Source organism: Ammospiza caudacuta, chromosome 4 (assembly GCF_027887145.1).
Source record: "Ammospiza caudacuta isolate bAmmCau1 chromosome 4, bAmmCau1.pri, whole genome shotgun sequence".
Classification (NCBI taxonomy): domain Eukaryota; kingdom Metazoa; phylum Chordata; class Aves; order Passeriformes; family Passerellidae; genus Ammospiza; species Ammospiza caudacuta.
In genome coordinates, this window is record NC_080596.1 from 74,745,785 (window position 1) to 74,767,990 (window position 22,206).

Here is a 22,206-nt window from a genome sequence, read left to right on the forward strand (position 1 = left end):
ATTTTTCCTTTTGGTACTAAGCTTCTCTTCATCACTTTTAAAAGGGCTGCTGAACATTGGCATAGTTTTAAAGGAGTGATGTTCAACATTTAAAATAAAATATTAGGACAGATATCTTTTTGAGCAGCAATTTACACCTTAATAAAACATTGTGATATTGAAGTTCTGAATAACCTGTAAATAATGGAGCCCTCTACCTAGGGGATGATGAAAATATAAAAATAGATCAGTGTTTGGTAGCTTTTGGATCAATAGATAATCTTTCCAGCTGTCTCCTGGAGGCCAAATTACTTGAAACAATAGGTTGGACATGCAACACTCTTGATGTTTGAGGAGATTGACTCTCCCAGATATTTTGGCTTACATCTGAAGCAGCAGAGAAAAAAGAGGAATGTCTGAAAATGGTGGTTCCAAAACATCTTACATAGATGTATTGCTGTTAATATTGTTGCTGTTTAATTGAAACCCTGAGCTTCTAAATTGCAAACTTTAAAGGAAAATAATGTTCTCTAGCAATCACTCCTTTAGTTGTGATACACTTTGGAGTTTTGTCTGTGATATTTTTTTGTAGCCTGCAGTTGCTCCACTTTTTGTGTATTTCTTGGCATTGCATTCCCTTCTTTTATAGTTTACCATTGTCAGCCTTGTTCACCTGGGATTTTTTTGCAAATAACATGCTCAAAGGATTGGCTTTGCTTCTCCAACGTCTCTAGGTGATCCTAACTTTTCAATGCAAAGATATTCATTACAATAACATCTGTCCTTATCATAGTAATTTTGGTAGTAGGAATTTCACCTATTTCATCCACTGAAATTTGAGCTCTGTGATTTCCTCATTAGTGGTATATCTGGAATTATGAAAAACCAACAACACAGTTCCAGTCTGGAGGACCTTCTTCCAAGGCTGAGCATATCTCATCTAAAATGCACTGAGGAGTCCCTGGGCTGATTGGCCTGACTGTCCTTGTCTTGGTTCTGTGAATTCTCTAGGGTTAGAAAAATGTCCTGTTAAGTACCTCATGCTGATAAAAAGAGTTCTGTAATGAGAAAATTGTGGGATGTAAATGTCCTTAATAGTTGTGATACGTATTTTGGGAGTTTAATACTTTATTCTAACAGGTTAAAGTGTAAAAAGGAAAAATGGAAGGAGAGGGAAAGGTCTTTGTAAAAAGGAAAACCAGTGCTGTACCTTAGCAGGGATTTTTCTAGCATTCAGTAGATACCGAAATTTCTCACTGTCCTTAAGTGCATTTTGCTCTTGTTTGATATAAATTTCTGTGTTCTTTCTTTGTTGTTCAGGTAATACTGTTGGCACTGGTTGAGACTATAGGCATTTTCTGGAGTAGCAGAACAGTCAGTACCTTAAATTCTTCCACTACCAGACATGTTTGTGTTGAGAAACTACACAACTTCTCATGCCAGGTGGCAAATCAGGCTTAAAAACTCTTGAATATTATATTCAGGGAGCTGGATCTGACATTGAGGGGCCTGCAGCCTCGGGGTAGAAATGCAGTGGAAGATCCTCTCCTCATCTGGGGCAATCTACAGCCAGCACAGCCCCTGGTCAGAGCCTGTGGGAATTGGCTCATCCTGAACTGAAAATAAATCAGATGGGCAGGGAAAAGCTCTAAGGAAATTGGAATGGAAGCAACTCAGACTGAGAAAATTGTTTGAAAATATCTCGAGTATGTAAATGCTGTTCATGGTCACAAGAAATCAAGGACTTGATTAATACATTCTCCTGTTGCAAAGTTCTCCTCATTACACCATGCATAGATGTAATTCTGTCCATAGGAACTTGAATACAGATATTTTGGCATTCAAGTAATTCTGTGTATTTCTCCTCCTTCTCCTTTTAACCCAATGCCAGCAGCAATTTTTACTTCCTTTTCATCCCAAAGTATCTTTCTTCTCTTTGCAGAGAAAGATTAACAGAGAAATGGCAAATGGCTCAATATCAAGCTTTTTCATTTTTTCAGGAAACCAATAAATTCCTTTCTATCCCTTCTAGGAATGAAGGCCAAAAATTTATCACAGAGCAACAATAAAATAAGAGTATTTAAGGACTTAAATAAATAAACTTTAATAAATTTATATTTTCAGCACAGAGCAGATGGTGTTTGACAGACCTGCCTGAAGCTATGTAGCATCACATGCCATGCTAGTTATTTTTCAGTAATGTGATTTACTAAACAAATTTCTTTGAAATCATATGCTGAAGAAGGGAGTTTGTATACAGACTAAAAGGCCATTTTATAAGTAACAGGTGAAGGTCAGTTAAAATCCCTGCATAAGTAAAAATGGTACAGAATGGGAGATTTCAGCCATATTTGTGTGAGTTTATAAAATACTGCCGTTGAGAGAGCTCAGCTGGATCTCTTGTTTTGGTTTAGTTTTCCAGCACATCCCATTTAGCATCTCAGGCAGCATTGAGGCACAATTTGGGCATTTGCACACAGAAATGTGGAACAAGCTTTGCTCTGCTTTGCAGGGACAAGGGACTGGCCAGATGGATGTGGACAGTTTGTGTTGTGTGGCCTAAGGGTCACAGAAGGGTTCCCAGTTGTTTTGTGTTTCACAATAGGATGGACCTTAAGGGCCACTGTTTATATAAACACTCTTTATTTAAAACTGGAGATGAAAAGTTATCAGATAAATTTGAAGGGAGCTTTAGGAGGGGTGCTGGATTTAGGCTGCCATGGGCTTGCTCTCATTCCCACCTATGAGACATACAAAACACCCAGATTAGGAATGAAATTACCAGCTTTGAGGTCCATCTCAAAATTTCTCCTTTTTTTTTCCAATACCCAGGAGTCTTTTCCTCTAAATGGTGCAGTTTATCAAACGCTTAATTTATTTAGTGTCGCTGTATCCCATAGCTGACTACCCTGGAAGGATTCCCAAGTTCCTGCTCAAGGACAACTTTCTGACCCCCTAAGTGGGTGCCAAGCATTAATTCCTTGACCTCACCATGTTGGTGGTGAATACAAAATATATGTGCCCTGCATGAGGTCAGTGAAGGGGAATTGTGAACCACTTGTTTTAAAATACCATCCCTGTGTAGACTTAAGTGTCTTGGTGTTAGTTCTTATTGGGCTAATCTACAGGAATTTTGGCCTGTTTACCAAATTATTCCCTGATTTTATTTAAAATAAGGTAAGAAAAAGTGCCAAACACAGGCACATCTTTGCCCTAAAAAAAAAAAAATAAACAAATCTTAACACGTCTTCTGTGGTTATGGATCTTTCTAAGCCGGTCCATTAAAGCTTAAACAATGAGAAGGAAGAGAATAATTTAACGAATATTGGATAAATTGAATTATTTGACTGGGAAAATAGAGCATCCCAGAACATGAATGTCACCAAGGAAACTTGGTTCAGCACTGCACAGCACACAGCTGGAGTAATTTTCTTTTTTTTCTAAGTTTTCTTAGACTGTAACTCTGTAGTCTCACAAACCAGACCCTGGCTGAGGCTGGCTCATCTGGCAGTCCCTGCTGGCCCATTCCAGCATCAGGAGAGGCTTCCTGAACCAAACTTTTCTGCCTCAGCTTTATTGTGAAACTTCAGCTTGAAAAACAGGCTCAATTGTGTGCACATATGACACCTGCTGTCTTGAACAAAATACCAGGGACTGAGTTTGGGACATCTAAAGCCAAAAGCCTGTGCTGGCATTGCTCAGGCTAAAGAGATGAGGTTCTTCAGCTGGGGACCAGAAGAACTCAGTCAAAGGATGAACACAAGAAAAGTGAGATAAAAATATCAGTGGGTGACACAGATGTGATAGCAAATGCTTTCTCTCCCTGTTTTCTGGTGTCAATTTGTGTGATTAATTCCAGAGTTTGTAATGGATCCTTTTTAGAAAGCTAAGAGGTAAATTTATGTTTTGTATTAAATTCTGGTGGCACTTGATATTGTTATGTTTGAATTTCTAAATAAAAGGAAGGGGATGGTTTTTACAGATTTTTAAATGATCATAAAAGCTTTGGCCTCGTGTCATAATTAGAATTACAGGCAGTAACAGAAAGCAGGCGTTCCCTGGATTGAATGCCTAAAGCAAAGACTGGAACAGAGGCCCCTTGCCAATGTAGGGCTGATAACTGTGCTGTACATGTGAGAGGGTATCATTGAAAGGTTGTCTTTAATCCCCATCCCACCCCAAAAGTGACTTCTCAATAGCTCCCAGAAACGTGTGCTATTAGGCTCAGCTGGAGGGAGAAAATCGCCCTTAATCATATGCAAGGAACAATTCTAAATAGAAGCATTTGAAAACAGCCTCGGGAAGGAAAAGAGTAGTGCCAGAAAGAATGGAAGATCATTTTGATTCTTGATGAAAAGCTTTCAAATTGAGTTCAATGTGCAAAAGATGTGACAAATCTTTAGAGAAGTAGTTTTCTCTTAAGAGAAAGGTAATACAGCTAACAAAGTCACTTAATGCTTTTTGTGCCATTGAACCTGCAAGCCATATTTTTCCCCCATTGCTTATGAGACACAAAAGGCTTTTTTCCCCCTTTTTAATCTTGGTGAGGAGTTTTGCTTTGAGAGTTCCTGCAGGAAAGTGTTTTAAGTGGAATTCTTCTTTATACTGAACCTAATGTCTGCCAATATGATTCCTGTTACAGGCGTAGGGACCATTTTCCTTCTGTCCTCAAGCTGTGTTGCTGCTTATTATCATGTTTAACATTCCCAGTGCTTGGCAGGATGGAGATTAGCAACTCTTAATATTCATTTTATAGTGAAAGGTCTTGCCAGATTTTTTTGAGTATTAGCTATAATATATGCACATAATTTATTGGTGGAAAAGTTCTGAACTCTCTGGTGAGTCACCTTAATCTTTGTTCTTATCACTTTAGGATTGTTCTAAAATAATCATCTGTGCCTCCTGCACATAAACGTGTTAAAAACATTTCTTTGGAAATAACAACTTGATGGTAGCAAACAAAACAGCTGCAATAATTTCCTTTGATGAATCCTTATCATTTTTTTTTAAGTTTATATTGCCTGGGGGATTTTTCTCTAACTCTAAAATTTTGTGTTTTTAACAGACTGGAAGGAAGGAGAAGGGAGACCCTCTCAACATTGCCATTGACAAGATGACCAAGAAAACACGAGACCTTCGGAGACAGGTGAGCCCTGCTTTTGATAATATTTCCTGATTTTTCCAAGGAAATCATTGCTTTCCAACTTCAGAGTGGTTTCGCCACATGAGGAGGTGTAAAGAATTGGTGTCCTCATTTAAATATGGCCCTACATTGCACATGACTTGAAGGAAAGTAGCAACATTTCCCATGACAAAAAAAAAGGGAGAAGGAAATGCATTCCAAGTGCCACCCCCAATGGTCTTTCCATGTGGGAGGGGAGGCAGATTGTCCAGACCTTCCCTGCCTTGGCAGCTCAAAACCCCAGTCATAAAAACACTGGCATATGTGCTTTTTTGTGTTTTATTTGAATACTCTCACTAGAGTAACAGGAAAGATGAGCAGAATATGAAAAATTGTAAGAGTAAAATATATTCAAAGAGAACTTCCAAGGTTCTGTATTAAATAAAGATCCTGTGAATATACAGAAAGTCATAATAAATAACAATTTTGCCAGAGAGGTGATGTCCCATCCCTGTAAACACTCAAGGCCAGATTGGATGGGTCTGAGCAGCCTGGTCTCATTGAGGATGGCCCTGCCCCTGGCACAGGGAAATAACCCAGGTGACCTTTAAATGCCCCGTCTAGCCCAAACCATCCAATGATTTTATGAATAACTGCAAAACCTAGTTTAAACCATACATTTTGGCTTTCTTCTCTTACATTTATCATTGTGTTTTGTGATAAGAAAGAAAGGTTAATTCAAAGAGCTTGAGATGGAAAAGAAGTGAAAGGAGATTGGCAACCAAAAGGGAGAGGTTTCTCTTTACACCTTCAAGTTGAGCCAGGACAGATTGCCTCTTCTTAGGTCTTTTTTCTCCTTTTGAGATGATGCCAGTTCTGCTTTTTTTTTGTAAAAATTTAATAATAATAATGATGATGATGAAAATTCTACCTGGCCTCTGTGAAAATAATCCCAAATCCAGAAAACTGCCAAACCAAGTGAAGATTTAAATGTATCTTCAGGTACCTATTTGCAGCATGATAATTTTGGAGAGAGTGGCCCCTGTAGGAATTTTGAAATCAGTGCTCTGCACTGCTGAAACTCAGCTCATTTCAGCTCTTCCTTCCTAACCTTTAGCAGACGTGTTTGAAGATCATCTTGTCAGAGCTTATTTTCCCAAATAAACCCATTGCAGTGGACCCGGAGACAATATGAATCACCGAGTCTCCTATATAGAGCCTGGCATCACATCTGCTGCTCAGCTAATGACAGAAGAGAGATCTCTGCTGTTCTGACCTCCAAATTTGTGGGATCCTCAGCTCTGCAGTGGAGCTGGGACCATGTGTTGCCTCCCACCTCTGTTCTCACTGCTTCAAGGAAGTAGCAGACTAACACATGAGTGAGTTCTGTGCGAGGCTCTCAGCAGTTGCCTGAATTACTCATCCCTAAAGCCAAATTTACTCTGAAACGTGATATAAAAATGGCACCTGTCTTAATAAGCTGTGTGCTTCTCATGTGTATTCACCCTCATGGAATGTTCAGCCTCAGAGAGGTTGGAATTCTGGATGTGGGTAAAGTGAAGCACAGATATTGTATTTTCCTGCTTGGAGATGAAGCTTTTAGTGCAGTTTCTGATATTTATGGAAGTTAATCACGTAGGTATAATGTTTATTAAATTGTGGCAGTTGCTAGTAAACTAATCAAGATTAAATCATAATTGTGCTGGCTTTTGCACAAACATAGAGGAAGATAGAGCCTGCTTTCAACAATGTGCATCCTGACTGTGAATCATGATCAATGCTCTGCTTCATCACATGAATATAATAACCAGAGTACCTGAGTGTGGCTGCCCAGACCTGCCTGTGCACTCCCTGCTAAATTCCAGGATGTGAGGGTGTCACTGAGGGCTTGGTTTGATGGCTGAGGAGAGAGGCCTGAAGATTGAGAAGACATGAGCTGCAGTGGAGATTACAGTGTCCCACTGTTTCAGTCTTTCTATTCTGGGCAAAATCATTGCAGAGACAACCAACTTTGAATATCATCGTGCCTTTTGTCTTAATTAATCCCTTTTAAACCTTGCTTTTCAGACTTTGGATGTTTAAAGTTAACCCATAAAACTAGATAACATGTGACCATGTTCACAGGGTTAGGATGAGGGAAGAGACGAGGATCTGACTCCATGTTTCAGAAGGCTTGATTTATTTTTTTATGAGATATATTAAAACTGTACTAAAAGAATAGAACAAAAGATTTCATCACAAGGCTGGCTAAGAATAGAAAAAGAAGGAATGATAACACAGGCTTGTGTCTTGCACAGAGAGTCCGAGCCAGCTGACTGTGATTGGCCATTAATTGGAAACAACCACATGAGACCAATCACAGATCTATCTGTTGCATTCCACAGCAGCAGATAACCATTGTTTACATTTTGTTCCTGAGGCCTCTCAGCTTCTCACGAGAAAAAATCCTAAGGAAAGGATTTTTCAGAAAATATCATGGCTACAATAACCTACAAGAGGTGTTTTGATGATGAAAAATACAAATATAGATAAATAGTTTTTTGGTTTTTTTTTCCAATTCGTAGTCAGGCTCCCTTGCACATCTTCAGTATTCACCCATCTAAGACTGATTTTTCATTTTCTCCCCAGGTCACTTAGGTCTTTATCTGGGAGATTTGATTTCATTATCTGCATAACATGCAGACATGGGTAATGATTGTGGATGGAACACACAGTGCTAAAATTCCTCCTCACAATTCACAGTCACTTCAATATTTCTTTTTCTGATGGAATTACATCTTTTAAACTTATCATTTAAACTCTCCTGGGAATTGGGAAACTATTATAGAGATTTAATTATATGTCTTACTATAAACTGCCAGTAAGAACATCAAGCTGAGTCAGACTGAGCGGGTTCTTGGAAGCAGATACACCTCACCAGCCCATGGCTGCGCGAACGCGTATGCGGCTCAAAGTCCGGCTAGCTAGAGGGGAAACGGCCGACGCCTCCGCTGCATCTGAGATCAGCCCCCCTTGGCGTCGTGGCCTCGGGCTGGGCCGAATCGCGGACTGGATTATACGCGCTGGACGAGACGAGGAAAGGGAGTGACCACTTGCTGGGGGTTAACGTTGGTTTATTGAAGGATGGCAGCTACCAACGGAGGGAGGGCACCGACCAGCAAAATGACCTCGGGCAAGGGGAGAGGCGAGGTTTTAAAGGCAAGGGGCGGAGAAAGGAGGGAAACCCCGCTAGCAAATAGGAAAACATATAGGGAGATGCGCAACATAACTGACATGCAAACATATCCAATAAACACAAGGTTAGAGAGGAGCCCCAGGACCACAGCCAATTACATCCCCCAAAGAGAAGAAGGTTCTCAAAAGCTGGGAGGAATGGGGGGTGATTGACTGAGCCCAGGGAGGAGGAAAAGCTTACTTATATGGTAAAATAAGGGAGGGGAAGTTACATAACTTGAGCGACTGACAACTGAAGGGGGCAGGGGTAACCATAGTAACATAAGTGTCAGGAGAGCTGTGGCGGGAAAACTGGGGAGGGCAGAACCATTTTACACAAAATGGGGGGAGCAGAGACATAAAATGGGGGAGGAATTAAATGAACTTAACGAACACACTACAGCACATGGCTTCCTGCTGCCATTCCTTACTGGATGTTCATGAAATCACAGCCTGGTTTGGTTGGAAGGGACCCTAAAACCCATCCCTATCCAGCAGGGACGCCTCCCACTGTCCCAGGTTGTTCCAAGCCCATCCAGCCTGGCCTTGGACACTTCCAGGGATCCAGGGCAGCCGCAGCTGCTCTGGGCACCCTGGGCCAGGGCCTGCCCACCCTCTCAGGATAGAATTTCTTCCTAAAATCTAACCCAGGCTCTTCAGTGCAATTTAAACAAGGAGCTACTGGAGAAGGTCCAGCAGAGGCCACAAAGATGATGAAGGGTCTGGAGCATCCCCCTTATGAGGAGATACCCTAGAAGTTGAACTTGTTTAGTCTGGAAAAGAGAATTAGAAGGATCTCATCAATCCATATAAATATTTCTGAGGCAGGTATCACAGGATGGTGCCAGACTTGTTTTAGTAGTGCCCAATGACAGAACAAGGATTAAAGGCCATAAACTAAAACACGAGAAGCTTCACCTCAACGTGAGGAAGAATTTCTTTATGCTGAGGGTGGCAGAGCACTGGAACAGCTGCCCAGGGAGGCCCTGGAGTCTCCCTCTCTGGACACATTCCAAACCCACCTGGACACATTCCTGTGTCACCTGCTCCAGGTGACACTGCCTTGATAGGGGGTTGGACTGGATCATCTCCAGAGGACCCTTCCAACCCTGAAATTTCTGTGATTCTGTAACAGTGCCCTCTGGGAGTGTAAAGCCATTTACAAATGTCAAAGTCCTGTCACTCCATGCCCTTTCCACAAGTCCAGCTCTCTTGTAGCACCTTTAGGCAATGGAAGGTGCTAGAAGATCTGAAGCCTTCTCTTCTTCAGGCTGAATCAGCCTTTCATTTGAACAAGCTGAAGAAAGAACTGGATCTGATAAAAAGTTGTGCCTGTTGGCAAGATTAGGGATCTCTTTTTCCCACTGGTATGCAAGCCTGTAGTTAAAAAAATGAGACAAAACCCAAAAGGTAACAAAGGCAGGTGGTACAGCAAACCAGGCCAGCAGCAGGTGCTGGTTGATTCCAGTTCTTTTGGAATCCTTTTGCAATTCCACTTCTTTTTCCAATCCTTTTGTTAGTTTTTCCTGCATAGGAGGAAAGAGAAACACCAACCCAAGAGTTCAAATGCCACAGGTAACCCCAAAGCAGCAGGCACACCTGAAATTCAAACCTTGCAGCTCTGGGGTGACACTGAGAGAGGCAGGAAGGACACACCAGAGGGTTTGGTGACAGCCCTGGGAGCACAGCTCAGAACTCATGGTGGAAGAACCAAAATAATTTGTTTTGCCTTAAATACCACCCATCTGTGCTGCCATTACAGCCTGGATTATTCCATTTTTGCCCATTCAAGGTTTCCTGTGCCTCCAAGTGGAAGGAATTGGACAGAAATAAGATTTCTTTTTCACCACCACTGGAAATTATACTCTCATACAGCTGTTAAGGAGGATTCATCCAACTCTGACAGACTGAGGTTTATGTTATTACTAAAGCTGCTTAGAAATACTGCATGAAAAAAATTCTACGCAGAAAATTATCATTTTCTTAAAAACTGGAAAATGTCCAGAAATTATCCAGAAATTTATTTTTTAAATTTTTTTTTTAAAGAAGCCTGAGAGCTTTGAAAAGCCTAGTGTGGATTTTTTCCAGTAGCTTCCCATTTTAATTTTGAAAATTATTAATTTATTTTTAGCCTAGCATTGCAAATACAAATATTTACCTTTAAATAAATATTAAAAATTAAACCCTCATTTTTACAGTGGCCAAGGAGATTTTCCTTTGTTTCAAAGAATTTTGCTAAGTTTTAAATTTTCATATTTCATCTGAAAGTAGAAAAACTTAAAAAACAAAAAGTAATGTATTTTTTTAATGTTGGATTTCTGCTTCTCCTTGCAATTTTAGGCAACAAAACTTCATTTAAACATATATATTAATAGGAACTGTGCAGTAGAAAGTTCTGAAATATCTGCATTACCAGTTGCATTTTGATAAATACTTTTGAACATTTAGACTGACATCCTGAGCTTTCACTTTAATGGAATGGATGCCTAATAGAAATTAATCTTATTTTTAGATATCTAAGCTTCTGTGTGCAGTATCAAAAATGCAGGTTTTTTTGCCACCTGATTATAGTTTTGTGGCCTTTGTGTGTTGTTGGGTAAAATGCAGTTTAAGGTTTTGGACAGGGGCACAAAAAGCAGAGAAATACCAACATTCTTTTAGTAGCTACATACTGGTAATAGCTAAGGTGGTGATTTTGAATATGGAAAAAAGAATTCTTCACACCACTGTCTGAGGCAAAATGTTCCACTTTAGCACTTCTTTTTATCAAAATGTACTCTTCTCAGATTGTCTCTTTCCAGACAGCATCCTACAAACCTCTGAGGAATCCATGCTGTGTAGACATAGGACTGAAAACCAAAATAGTGAACACCTGAATTAATGAAATTCTGCTTTCTCTAGCATTGTACTGTCTCTGTTTAGGGCTTTCTACAGCAATAATCTCAGGTCCTCGATTCTCATGTTTCATTTTCTCACCCCCATCATTCTCCCTGCTCATCATTCCTCCTCATCTGAGGCTGATTTGTGACTCCAGGTGAAATGCAGAGAGTGATGGGCTGCCTGTGGCTCCTGCCCAGCTGGTGCCTGTGTGGGCACTCTGGCCAGCTCTGGGGGTCCCAGGTGTTGGTTTCTCTGCATGTGGATTGAAGGCACTTGAGACTGTAATTCATGTTGGGACTCAGGTGTTTATTATCTCTGATCAGTAAAACAGTCTCACTGCTGTGAGTTCTGCAGCTTTTCATCAGAAGGCACAAAATGGCCAACAGTCTCTTGGTACAAGGGCTTTTAAGACTAAACTATCCAATTAAGAACTGACACCTGGATTATTTTCCCTTTTAACCCAATAACTGATCCCGCAGAGCCCACAGTGCAGACTTTTCTGCCCAATTACAAAATGCCACCCAAACCCATGGAGAAGGAGGAAGAAGAATCATGGAGAAGAAACCCAGGATGACACCCTGTGCCCTCCATCCTGCTGCCATCCACAGCACACTAAAAATCCCAAAACCTCGATTTCTCACCAAGTGACACACCTGCACGGCTCTCTATAACCTATTTCACACTTTTGTGGATTCCAGTCTAGCTTGAGGTCTGGGAAACTTTCTCCATGGATGAGGGTCAGAGTCAGTGCTGCCCTGGGGGTCAGGGCACCCCAGAGCAGACACAGAAATATTCCCTGTGTGCCCTGGGTTTGCACAGCCAGCCAGCTTCTGACTTCACAAAACAAATTTACTCCCCAGTACACTGATTTGGATCACTCTTCTCCTACCCAGAAAATTTTCCATCAAACTCCAGCTATTCACCATCTTAAAGAGATTTTCTCTCTGTCAGATGGTTTTAAAATTGGCCAACTGATTAATATGTGTTTGAAAAAAAAAAAGGGCAGATTTTCTGTGATGAGCATCATTCCATCAGAACACCAGTCCAGAATGTAAAGCCCAGAGTATGGTTCTGCTCTCCTGTGCTATCTGGTACTGCACTAACATTGGTGTTGTATAACCATGGCAGGTTGCTATTCATAAATAAACCCTTGGTGTGATTTCCACAGTGTCACAGAGCTTGTTTTTCTATATGATTTCCCACAAAGATTTTGGGTGAATCTGGGGTTTGTCCTTGTTACTGCTGATTTAATGAGAGCTCCTTGGTAGGCTGATAGCTTTAAGAGAGGTTTTTCCAAGATTTCTGATTTGGTTGAGATGAGTTTTCCCTCTTTTTGATGGGTTAGGATTTTGATTGCTTCTTTTCAGTCTTTGCTTTTCCCAACAGCCACTATCAGTGTCCTAGCAATGGGGACACACTTTGAGGTACTCAGGATCAGGTTTGGCCATTTAAGCATGAATTAATATTAATAGTGACCATGCTGTGCTGTCTTTCTACCAGGCACACACTCTGCAGAAGCCAAAATGAAAAAAAAAAAAAATCCAGGTCATATTTGCCCTTTTTACACCTCTAATGAATTCTTTATGTATAATGCAGTAAGTACATTCCTTCACATGACCCTTATCTATATTTGATCAGTCATTTACATTCCCCTGTGCTAAGATGGGCTCTTGCAAATTCCTTTGTAAGACACTTGGTGGACTCTGGGCATGATTTTCATCAGCCTGTTATCAGCCATATTCTCTAACATTCCTCCCTTCAATCTGCAATTATTATATTACCTTTTAGTCCCAGAATATCCTGAGTTTGAAGGCACCCACAGCGATCACTAAATCCTTGATAAACTGTTTCAGTAGCTGCATTAGGCTGCAAGTCAAGCTTGAAAAAGCCTAAAGTTTGATGAGACAAATACCTCCTGTAATTTATTTGTGCAAATTTGGTAAAACAAAGACCTTGGGGACAACCATACTTGACCATACTCAGCTTTTATCAATTTCATAGGTCTCTGAAAGGACTTGCAGTTTTCTGTCCTTTATTTAATATGGGTTACAAGTCTCCGAAAGGACTTGCAATTTTCTGTCCTTTATTTAATATGGGTTACTTCAGTTTGAACTAGATCCCAGGCTTCAGCATGTTCTTGGACTTATTTATCATCTCTCTCTGTTCCTTGAGCAGCAGTGTCTGAGTTTGCTCTTTCTGTTACTCACTTCCACGTAGATTAACTTGTATCACTGTTTATGAATGCTATTTAGGGTAAAAAAAAAAGTTTAGCACGTTGAAGCCTGCCAAAAATTGGTGTAGACTCTAGGAGGACTCTCAGAATAAAAAGCATGAATATTAACTCATGGAATTAGACTGATGGGACACCTAAAACTGAAAGAATGTGTTCTGTTGGAACAGATTTTATCACAGCTAACCCATACAATGTCAATTATATTATAGATAGACACTTATATAAGTTTTCAGTCTGTGGATTAAATCTCTCTACTCAAAGATATACATAGGTTGCCTCTTTACAGAATATAAATGCTTTGAGGAAAACACAGAAGAGAAGAAATCTTATCATCCTGTTATTGCAGCAAAGCTGTCTCACACCCAGACCAGATGACTTTAAATACTGTAGGAAGGGCCAGCAGCACCTAGAAATTAAATCTTGGTGCTCTAAATCATGATTAACTGACTGTGAGGATAGCAATCCTGTGAGGATAAGCAAGACATGCTGTCCTGTTTTAGAAGAATGATCTGAAGCTCAGAAAATAAAGTTTCTTCTGAAGGTGAAGGTGTCTCACTTGAGGTATTCTGTGTTGTGCCAGCATTAGGAGGTGCACAGTATCTGAATATTAAGATACAAGCCCAAGGGAAGCATAATGGCTCAAAAAGAAAAAAAAAAACCAAACTTTAGTGGAAAATGGGAACCCAATTCTAATCAAACTTAAAATACATTAAGTTTAAAACTTACATACACAAAAACAACAATTTGTTACAAATACAACAAACTTCCTTCAGCTTCCCAAAGACAATGAAGAGCACACCCAAAGAAATAAAACACTTGTACTTGAGGGGCCAGGGGGAAGAGGAAAGAGAGAACCCTGAACATTCTGACCAGCTGATGTCAGTTATAGAAATCAGCTGGAGATATAAAGAAGTGGTTTTCCTTCAGCCTCCCTGACAGTCACAGGAGATTTCATCTCTGGAGGGTGATTTGGGGATTCCAGGACGTGTCTTGTAAAAGCTCTTTAATGCATAGGGAGCCATGAACAATGTGATTTCATACTGAGAACCCTAAAGGGGGGTTTGTGTGAGGAGTGCTTTGGCTTTCCAGCTGTCCATAGAGCCCATGGTGCAGCAATCAGTGCATTTCTGGGGGGCTGGGGAACTGTGTTCTCCTTCTCTGATGTGCCCTTTGTTGCAAACAAAAGGACATTGGGTAAAGTTATAAATCCTGAAGGGGGCTTTTTTAAAAAAATTCAATATCTGTATAATTTAAATAAGGCAAGAAAACGGAGAATTAAATAGTCACAGACCTTCCCTAGCTCACATAACACTGAGAGTTTGTAAGAGTTGCTGCAGTGTTCTGAAAATGCAGAATTTCATGCAAGTGTGAAGTAGCAGCAGAATATCCAAGGAGGCTGTAACTTCAGAATTTAGTCTGGCAGGAATGTTTATTAAGATTTCTTTTGCAAAGGCAGGGTTGAAGCAAGGTCACACTTAACCAGATGATCCACAGGAGTCTGTGCTGTATTACCAAGGGGGAGTTTCTGGCTGTTCCCAAGGGGAAGTGCAGTGTTAATGCTGAGATTGCCCCATTCTGTTGCATGAAAATGCATCTTGACAAAATGCTGGCATTTTTTAAAGGGAGTCAGCCACAAATTAATCTAAACCTCTTTGAACCTAAGGCCACCTGTGGCATCAGCTCTTGCTTGTGAGAAACTCAGCACCTTTCCCTTGTTGCTCAATAGGTTTGATTTTCACCTGCAGTGACTCCAGTGCTCTTGAATATGAAAATGTGGAAGCTGGCTTCCCAAATCTGTATTAAATGCTAATACAGATTTATTTCTGTGCCAGGGCTACATGTTTATGCCTTGTATTCATTTAATAGCGGTGCACTGCACTGTTTGTAGTACTTTTCTAGATTTGTAGTTGTTTTCTAGGCACAAAGGTGTTAGGCTGGACTCTGGGGTGATGCTGGCTTAGAAGGCAGAGGTAGCAATGCCCCAAGTCCTCTGCTCCTACAGCTTCCAGTGAATTTATGGCCCCAGGATTAGGGACACTCTGAATGTCACCAACATGGTCTGAAAGAGCTGGGAGCCCCTGGCATGCTGATCAATACTTCCACTTTTTGTCTGCTCCCATTTGGTAGAATAACTGGTGTACTTACTTCGGGAAAGGACTTTTAGTAAAATTTTCCAAAATCTGATCTAAAGAATTAAGGAAAATGCCCTGTTATTTGAATTACAATTAATAAGGATTTTGGTGTCTTTGTCTCCCTCAAAATGCACTTCTAGGTGTTTATCACTGTGACATTGAGGTTTTTATGGTGCTCTGAAGTGCTCCAGAGGAAATGGAGAGTGCTTTAATACTGCTGATTTACTCTTTCAGGTCTGCAGTAATTTCCTTACTGCCTAATTGTAAGGCTTGGTTTAATTTACTCTACACATAATGTTTACTGATGCACATATGGTGCCATATTTCAGGAAACCATGCCCATATCAGGCAGTTTTGGGTAAGGCTGCAGTGTGTAACAGTTTCATCAAACAAAGGAAATTTTGAGCTGCAACATAATATTCATGATGGATTATTTTTTTCATGCAAAAGCTTCAATGTAGTAACCATGGGTGCTGTTGCTTTTTGAAATAGGGACCTGATTTTATTATTTTATTTTATTTTTTTAACTGAAGTCACCTTAAGTGAGCAGAGGGTTGGCCTTTCAAAGTGCCTTGAGAAGAATTAGGAGGCAGAACTCAGTGACAGCTCTATTGCATTGGAAGAGATTACTGGACATAATTTGTGTATTATTCCTCAAATACTGAGCCCTCATAAAACCTCAGATATTCCATCTTTGTGTTTAGAAGATGCCTGCCTCTGTAATCACTGCAGAGGAATGAGTGTGGAGTTTTTAAAATACTATTTCATTAAAAACCACTGTAAATGTTGGAGAAGCTCAATGGAAGTGTGTAATGTTGCTACATTATAAATAAAAATATCCACGAGCTAGACCAAAAAAAAAGAAAAAAACCCACCAGAAATGTATTTCAAGAGACTTCTGTAGATAATAGTTTTGCATAAAGAAGCTTTCACTGTTCTGTAGTATCATCTCAAGAATGACCTGTAGTCACATCTGCTAAAGGCACTTACAGAAGTTTGGGTTCATAAAAATAGCTGCAAATGTTGGTGCAGTAGCATGAGGTAGGGAGCACTGTAAACATGGAGGAAAACATAATTCTTTTCCAAAGACTTCTCAAATTCCATCTTCCTAATGGCTTATGAGCAGTGGCAAAGTACATGGAGTTTAATTGCCAAGTGGGATTTCAATATTGCATTTGTTTCTTAATTGACATTAATTTTGTTCACTAACTCTGTTTCTAAGTGTTATGAAATATCTTTACTGTTATGTTCTACTTGTAATTAAGCAACCAGATACAAAAGGTTTGTTTGCAGTTCTTACTGTGTAAAAATTACTGCAAAGGAGAACAAAACAAAGGATAAGTGAAATGAGAAAAAAGACAAAAAAACCCAACCAAGAACAAACCCCAGACTGATCTCACTGCTGGAAGGGCTTTTTGAAAGGCATGGGTGATAATTGATAGTATCAGATATCAATCATCTCTGTCCATGGGGCAGGATCCACTGGTGATTTTGAGTGACTCTTGGACAGGATGATGAGAAATCCATTTTTGCAGCACACAATCAATTTTTAATCTTGTTTCAGCCATTGTCTGGCACTTGCACAGACAGGTCTACCCAAGAGCTGTCACCAGCTTCCACTGGGCTCAGTCTCCAGGTCTTGGAGGCGCTGAAGGCAATATTTACTATGCCAGCTGGGCTAGGTGCGACTGCAAGTGTGACATGTGTGACATTTCTCGTATTAAACCCGTAAGGCTTCCTGGATCTGACTGCTCACAGTGTGGATAACTTCATTAAGAGTATTTGTAGAAAATTTCCTTCCCATCTTGACCAAATAGCTGTTTAATCTCCCCAAACCAGCTTTTCCGACATTTTATTTACTTATATAATGTATTTGATTAAAAAAACCATAAAGCTCCAAAGCTCTACTTCATTTAAGTATCATTTCAACAGGGCCTGAGATTTGTAAATGAAACTACACAATAGATTGTGGTTTTTACTTTAATCTTTGCATTTTTAATCCATTATCTCTATTCTTCCTCATTGCCCTCTTCTTTGTCCCACCTCTTTTACATCAGACCCTTTAGATTTGCAGTTTTGGTGATGTTTTCGATACTTTTCAGTCCTCTTCAGTTTTCACAAGGTTATTTTTTAAAGTCTTATCCCTTTTTTCTCTTCTGGCATAACCTATAGGGGTTTTTTCCCCTTTCTTTGTTCCTACATGCAATTTCCTGTTCTGCAATTTCATCCTCCCACATTCACTTTATCACAATTCTCCCCTCTCAGATCATAGAGAATGCAAAAGTTAATCACTGTCTTTTCACTTCTGGGTTATTTTGACTTCCCTAATGCTTTTCACTGTCTGCTCAGTTCCTACCTGTATCTCTGATTTTCCCACATTTTTGATGGGAATCTCTGTCCTGTCCTCTACCTGTTAATCCACTGTATAATTCTTTATTTTTAGAAATAATAAATATTTAATAGAATCCCAGCACTGCCATCAGAGTTGGGTCTTTGTTGTTCTATCCAGACATGAAAGAGTTCATACCCTGATAATCCTCACATGTTTGGGGGGTATGTGGTTATCATTCCCCCAAGCATATTTTTTTTTCCTCTACTTTTATATAACTGCACTAATATTGCTAGCAAGCCTGAGGCTTGCCCTTGCTGAAAAATATTTTTTTGAAAAGGCACTATAAAATTTTTCTGTCATGAAAATTGATAAACCACCCACCTTAGGCCCTCAAAAAAACCCCAGCAAAGAAACAAATTTAAATAAATGGGGATGAAGTACCTCAGCACTTGGTAACTGGGTCCTTCCATGCTTTGGGCCATGAACCATTTTGAGGAATCCTTCGTAGTGGCCCATGACTAGGAGGAATGTTCGTTGTGTGTGCTTTTTATACTCTTCCAAATTTTTGGTCAAAAAATTGTCACTTCAACTTGCTTTCTGTTAGAAAATTCACCCCAAATCTTTTCCTTATTATGGCAGCTTCTCTATGGAGAAAGGAAAGCACACACATGGAAAATATATTAAAAAGTTGAAACGAAAAGAGAGCAGGATAAGATTAGATTAGATTAGATTAGATTAAATTTTAGGAAGAAATTGTTTCCTGTGAGGGTGGGCAGGCCCTGGCTCAGGGTGCCCAGAGAAGCTGTGGCTGCCCCTGGATCCCTGGAATGTCCAAGGCCAGGCTGGGCAGGGCTGGGAGCAGCCTGGGACAGTGGAAGGTGTCCCTGCCCATGGCAGAGAGGTTGGAACTGGGTGGTCTTTAAGATCCAGGCCATTTCATGATGCTAGTAAGAATTACCTGTCTTTATAACAGTGTTTCTTCCTGATTTATCTTTGTCTCAAATCTTACTTTTTTAATCTATTCCACAGATCTGTGATTTGAGTATCCAAGTGTGATACATATTCTAAATATCAGTCTTTTTGCTGTTTAATCTGCCAAGACAGAGCTGGTGGTGTTGCTGTCCCCATGCCCCAAGTTACCATTCTTTGGTCACATCCTTTGTGACACGCTCTGCAGAATTGACTGAGACTTTTCTCTTTAGCACCAAACTGCAGCAGCCTCTAATGGTCACTGCCATATTCTCCAGAACTCAATTTCACAGCATATTGGAGGTGACACACCTTAGCTGCAGTGGAGAAGGCTTTATTTTCATCCCTTTCAACTGAATTAATGCCTGTTCGGGAGCTCTCTGCAGGTGCAAACTGGAGCTGGGTTGCAACACCCATTAAACGGAAAATGGTGAATAAGGTGCTCCTTGGTAAACTTTTGTTACAGGCAGCTCTGCACTGCCAGGCTTTATAAAGTTTAACAATCTGTTGGAGTCATTAATCTCCTGCTGTGGCTTTACCTTCCAGTGGCAGGATTAGACATTTAATTCTCTACTAGACTGTAAGTAGCACTGAGACATTTTGGTTCTAAAATTGTTATATAGCCATGGTAAACATCGTTTTGGTGGGCATTTAACCTCTTTGAGCTCGATTATGGCTGTGAAGTGACAATGATAAAAGTGCCCTAAACAGTGCTTAGAACAGTAGAGCATGATGCTATCAAAAGCAGCAACTTTACTGTGCACCATAAACTGATGGAATTGACTGAACTGGAAAGGCATAAAATCTGCCTGTGCACCATTCATGCTTTCAGAAATATTTCCAGGTCTTGATGTTTTCCTTCTATATTTTTTGTTGGTGTGGCAAATTTATTTATCTGTTAGCTTTATGTACATCAATAAAGTTTTCTCTCTGACAAAATGAATTAAGCAAGACCTTAATTTAACATGCTTCCTCCTCTAATAAATGAAGTTTCACGTGGTGGAATCTGTGCTTTGAATTAATCTCTAAATTAAAAATCCTGTGGGGGGAAAGAACCTAAAGCGTTGTCTTACAAGTAATAGTGTGTGTCTTAATATTTACATCAGAACTCAGCATAAATTAAGGCATTGCAGAGGCATTTGTTAATACAGGTGCATGAGCAAAGCCCTGGTGCTGGTTTTGGAATAAAACATGACAGGCTTTTGCTGCTTTCAGATTCAAGTCACAGCTTCTCCCTTTCCCTTCTGAGCTGGCATTGCCTGGGTGAAGCTGAAATCTCTGGGTGCACAGGGCATCACTTGGGCTGCACTTTGTTGCAGTATGCACAGGAACACACAGGATTGCTTTCCCAGCAGCTATTTGCCTTGATGAATAGCCCTAATTGGATCAAATAGACTGGCAATGGTGAGCCAGTACTTTTAAATGTCGGGTCTTGTGCCATTAATATTACCTTGTCATGTATCCATTTGAGCTCTAGGATGAATGTCTTGCCTTCATACTGCTGTCACATTTAACAAATGATTTTGTCAAGTCCTTCTTTACAGCTTGTGGTGAAGGATGGCAAAATTTGTGGTCTCCTACGTACAGAAAACCTGTTAACTCTACCTTTCAACTTCAATGCAAGGACGTCCTAAAACTCAGATAACAAATTCCTGAAGAAATTATAGTGCCTGGTTACAAGAGGGGCCAGAAATATTCTTCTGACATCTATGATTAACACAGCACAAGAAAAATAGAATGTATTAATTTTGTATTTATTAAACCTGTGACAGGCAGAATTCAGTTTCTTTTTTTTTCAGCTGCTGCAGTTATGAACCTCAGAGTACAGCACACAGTTACCATTAGAAACCAGATATCCATTTTATTCATTCCTTTTGATTCAGAAAGAGCTCTACTGTATATTTACTATGGTAAACCCCAAATTGCTGGTTAGCTGATGCTCTTGCTGTCCTTTTTATTGATTTCTGGTATGTGGTTGTAAGCTGAAGATATTTGACACTGATGAAAATAAGCTGCTTACTTGAACATCCTGAGACTGCTGTTACAATTCCATGGGGCATATTGTTATAACCTGATCCATAACAGCACATTACCTTGGATTAAAAATTGAATTCTTGTTCACTGAATAAATACAAGCCTTTGGAACAGATCCCTCATTATGGCAGGACACAAACAGGAAAGGTTTGGTGTTCATTTAGCATTTAAAGTAAAGGTTTTTTAGTGCAGTGGACATTAGTTTTCACTGGCACATCCTGAACTTGAGCAAGTGGAAATTTTTAGGGATCTTTCACTGAGAATGAGCTGGAAGCCACCTTGGATTTTTAAAAGTTTGGTGTGTTTCTTTGGAAGTGCTACCATTTGGCCTTTTTTGATACAATGGGCATCAAAGTCTAACTGTGGGTACACAAATCAGGCATCTGATCTGGAGTTTGCCAGCAAGCCCTGGGAAATGGATGTCTGCAGAGGAGAATTATGCAAATTTATGATGCACCTTTTCTGGCAATATTTCTCCCTTAATGCTGGCTGTAGGTGAAACTACTGAATTAATAGGGAATCGCAGAATATCCTGAGTTGGAAGGGACCCACAAGGATTACAGAATCCAACTTCTGGTTGTCCTTCACACAGCAACCCCAAAAATCCCACCATGTCTCTGAATTCTTAAGTTAAAAAATTTTTATAAATACTGACTGGAAATCTATCAACCATAGCATGCAGGGTGCTGTGCTCCTGCACTATTCTCTGACATTCAGCATCTCAGAACACATTTTCTTCTTTTTTCTTGCAATGTTTTGATGTATTTGGAACAATATTGTTATTTATATTGAGATGGTACCTCTGAAAACTCTTCATGGATTGGGGTCCCATTGTGTGAGATGCTGTGCAAATAGACCCAAAGCATGGTCTGAAAGAGCTTTTAATGTAAGAATAAAATAAGAGTCAGCAAGTGGAGAGCAGCAGATTGATGGGAGAAAAAATAAAGAGTACAAGATGGAAATGTAATAGGTGGTAGCAAACACACACCAGCTTCCAAACTGTTGGCAGGTCTCTGATAGATGATTCTTTTCTTCTTTTTGTCTTCTTTCCTCCCCCTGTTTGTATGTGTTACTGAGTTTGCTATTCTGAGTGCCTTTAATCATTTTGAAAGTGAAAAAAAAATTTCCAGGTTGAATCTGAGTAGAATTAATTTTTAAGGAGAATTGAGAACTGCTTAATACGTTGACTGCTTCAGTTGTGATGGAAATAAAATGAATACCTCCTACAAGCACATATATGCTATTTTGCTTTGCTTGTTTTTACTGCGCCACTCAGGGAATGAAAGAAAAATATTCAAAGTTAGCTTTCTCC

At 39.9% G+C, this 22,206-nt stretch overlaps 1 protein-coding gene across 4 annotated transcripts in view; it reads left to right on the forward strand.

The window, feature by feature from the left end:
* CTNNA2 (catenin alpha 2) overlaps window positions 1-22,206 on the forward strand; it is a 483,346-nt gene that overhangs the window by 358,007 nt on the left and 103,133 nt on the right. Inside the window, exons 8-9 of one of the 4 annotated variants that reach the window (XM_058803075.1) lie at window positions 5,045-5,125; window positions 6,219-6,733. In XM_058803075.1, coding sequence (XP_058659058.1) covers window positions 5,045-5,125; window positions 6,219-6,296 — 159 coding nt within the window. In that variant the 3' untranslated portion in view covers window positions 6,297-6,733. Of the gene's footprint in view, window positions 1-5,044; window positions 5,126-6,218; window positions 6,734-22,206 lie in introns of those variants that run through there. The other 3 variants (XM_058803076.1, XM_058803074.1, XM_058803073.1) reach the window with 3 other exon arrangements.